We start from the raw sequence: 2,197 nt of genomic DNA on the forward strand, positions 1-2,197 counted from the left end.
AAATAAGAAGAAATAATTGAATACAAAAAAAAAAAGGTGATAAAAATAAAGAAATAGTAAAAAAAAAAATTGAAACTAACCCCGCCGCCCTTCCATCTGGTTGCCATTCTCAATTGATGGGGAGGGGGGATTGGCGGCGCGGGGGGGGGCTATTGTGGAACCTGGCCTTGGGGCGAGAGTAGGGAGAGTAAATCCGGCCCTGGTTGAAGAGCAGTGGCCATATACATAAATGAATATCAATATTATTTCTGTGTGTGAACCAGAGAGGAACCCACTATAGTAATGTAGTGTCTGTCACCAAGAGGCCCCAGAAAGTTCAGTTGAGCCCCAAATACTCCCAGACATGGCCATTTATTCTGTCGCCAGCCAAAGTGTTGGGTGTATGGGAAGTGACAGCTGAGTTTGCCGATACAAATTTGGAGGTCAGCGCCATTGTTGGACCACCCACTGAGTTCACATGTACTGAACATTTATTTTGCATTCCTTCTCATAATAATTGGAGGTTGTGGACTTCTGGACATCAGTTATTTGTAACTGTTGCGGACTGACACGGTAATGCCTACGTTAATCATCCACGTGCTTCAAAGTCTTAAATATGTACAGTATGTGAGTAATGGTTGGGCTTGGGCTGTGGACTGAGAGCTTTGCCTCTTATCTCCCGCTCATAGACGGTGGAAGCTGCCGACATTTGGGTGTTTTCTGATGATCTGTGAAGCTGAAATGTTGTCTCGGACTTATCATCCCAGTTATGTTATGTACAATATTTAGCAACCGTTTGCTGTCAGTCGATTCTTTCCAGAACCAAAGAGCTGAGTATGCAGCTGCAGGAAATATGTGACCCCCCCCCCATCAGTGAATTGCTAATATTATCCAGGAAACATGGCCTTCCCGAGGTCAGAGGGTCCACTAAATGTACCTTGAATGGAAAATTGTCATAAGAGAGATCTATGGTCTTCCATTGGTGACCTCTCCTTCTGAAAATGCTGCCATGCCAAACATCTGGCTTCTGTGTTTCCGAGTTCTAAACTTCGCTCACTCATACTTGTTTTGGGTCAAGTGGCTCCCAAAGTAATGAATCCAGGGATGGCCAACCAGCGTTGTTCGAAGGAGGTTAGCAATGGCAGCCAAGGGTGTAACTATAACCATAGCAGGAGCCTGGGGGCAGAGGGGACCCCTCTTAAGGTCTGTGAAAGGTTTGTGAGAAAAACTCATCCCTTCCTTTGATCATTGCCTCTTCCCACTGTGAAAAATCAAGGGTGGCATTGAAAATGAAGGACTGCTTTCCATGTATCGATCAACCTAGGTCAACTTAGTTCCAGCTGGCTGATATGTAGAAGTGAGGAACATCGGTGCACAGCAAAGGCAGCAGTGGGACCATGCCTAGAAAAAAACAGAACCTGTCTGGATTTTTCTGCCATTCCAGTAGCTTGGCCAGGCAGGCATGTACCTAATGTAACTGTGGCCACTAATGTGAACAGCTGGTATTAGGGGTGCTGTATGAGTCACTGGGGATCCCATACTGGGGGTAACACAGGGTCAATTATTGCATGCAAACCAGGCCACTGGCTGCCATAGCAACATGCCAGGTACTGCAGAGAAGGGTCTCTAATGGGCTACAAAGTGGGAAAACCCCATCAAAACTTAGTTACATGAATCTTTCCAATCCCCATGGGTATTGTGTGGCAATCCCACGGTAGAACTGGGGGTTGTAGTCACCCAGGACTCTCAGCCAGAGATGCTGAGCGGTTCCAGGAGGCGAGTTCTTGTACTGGGAAAGAGCTGGCTTTGAGGCTCTTCCCAGGATTTCTGGATTTGGCATGGGATCCTGAAATCTCCATTCCCGGGTCCGGGGTTTAGTAGTGGCCAGGACCTTATTGCACAACTGTGCACAGCCCTTATGGAAAGGGTGCTGGCCAATGTTCTGGGCTCCAGCTGGGAAGAGGAACAGAGGTGTTCAGGAGTCAGGAGGACTCCAGCCAGACGTCAGAGGGGAGCCAGGTGGCTGTGTGTGCTGGAGGCACACACAGGCCAAGTAGGGTTGCCACCTTTTCTTCAAGTGAAACCCGAACACTCTAGCGACGTGCAGACATTTTTTCTTGGGAGAATGAGTCGTGGCTTTTTTTTATATGTACATAGCACCACCCTTTCATATGTAAATATCACAGTTGAGACTATTTTTATTGGGGGTGGGGGGGGG

General features: G+C 47.4%; 1 protein-coding gene across 1 annotated transcript in view; it reads left to right on the top strand.

Moving 5' to 3' along the window:
• LOC108795735 (collagen alpha-1(XI) chain-like) overlaps window positions 1-713 on the top strand; it is a 71,917-nt gene extending 71,204 nt beyond the window's left edge. The window contains exon 5 of the mRNA XM_018567022.1: window positions 669-713. Coding sequence (XP_018422524.1) covers window positions 669-713 — 45 coding nt within the window. The remainder of the gene's footprint in view (window positions 1-668) is intronic.
• Window positions 714-2,197: the final 1,484 nt, after the last annotated feature.

The sequence above is a fragment of the Nanorana parkeri genome, unplaced genomic scaffold, assembly GCF_000935625.1.
Source record: "Nanorana parkeri isolate BGI_ZX_2015 unplaced genomic scaffold, ASM93562v1 scaffold1000, whole genome shotgun sequence".
NCBI classification, from domain to species: domain Eukaryota; kingdom Metazoa; phylum Chordata; class Amphibia; order Anura; family Dicroglossidae; genus Nanorana; species Nanorana parkeri.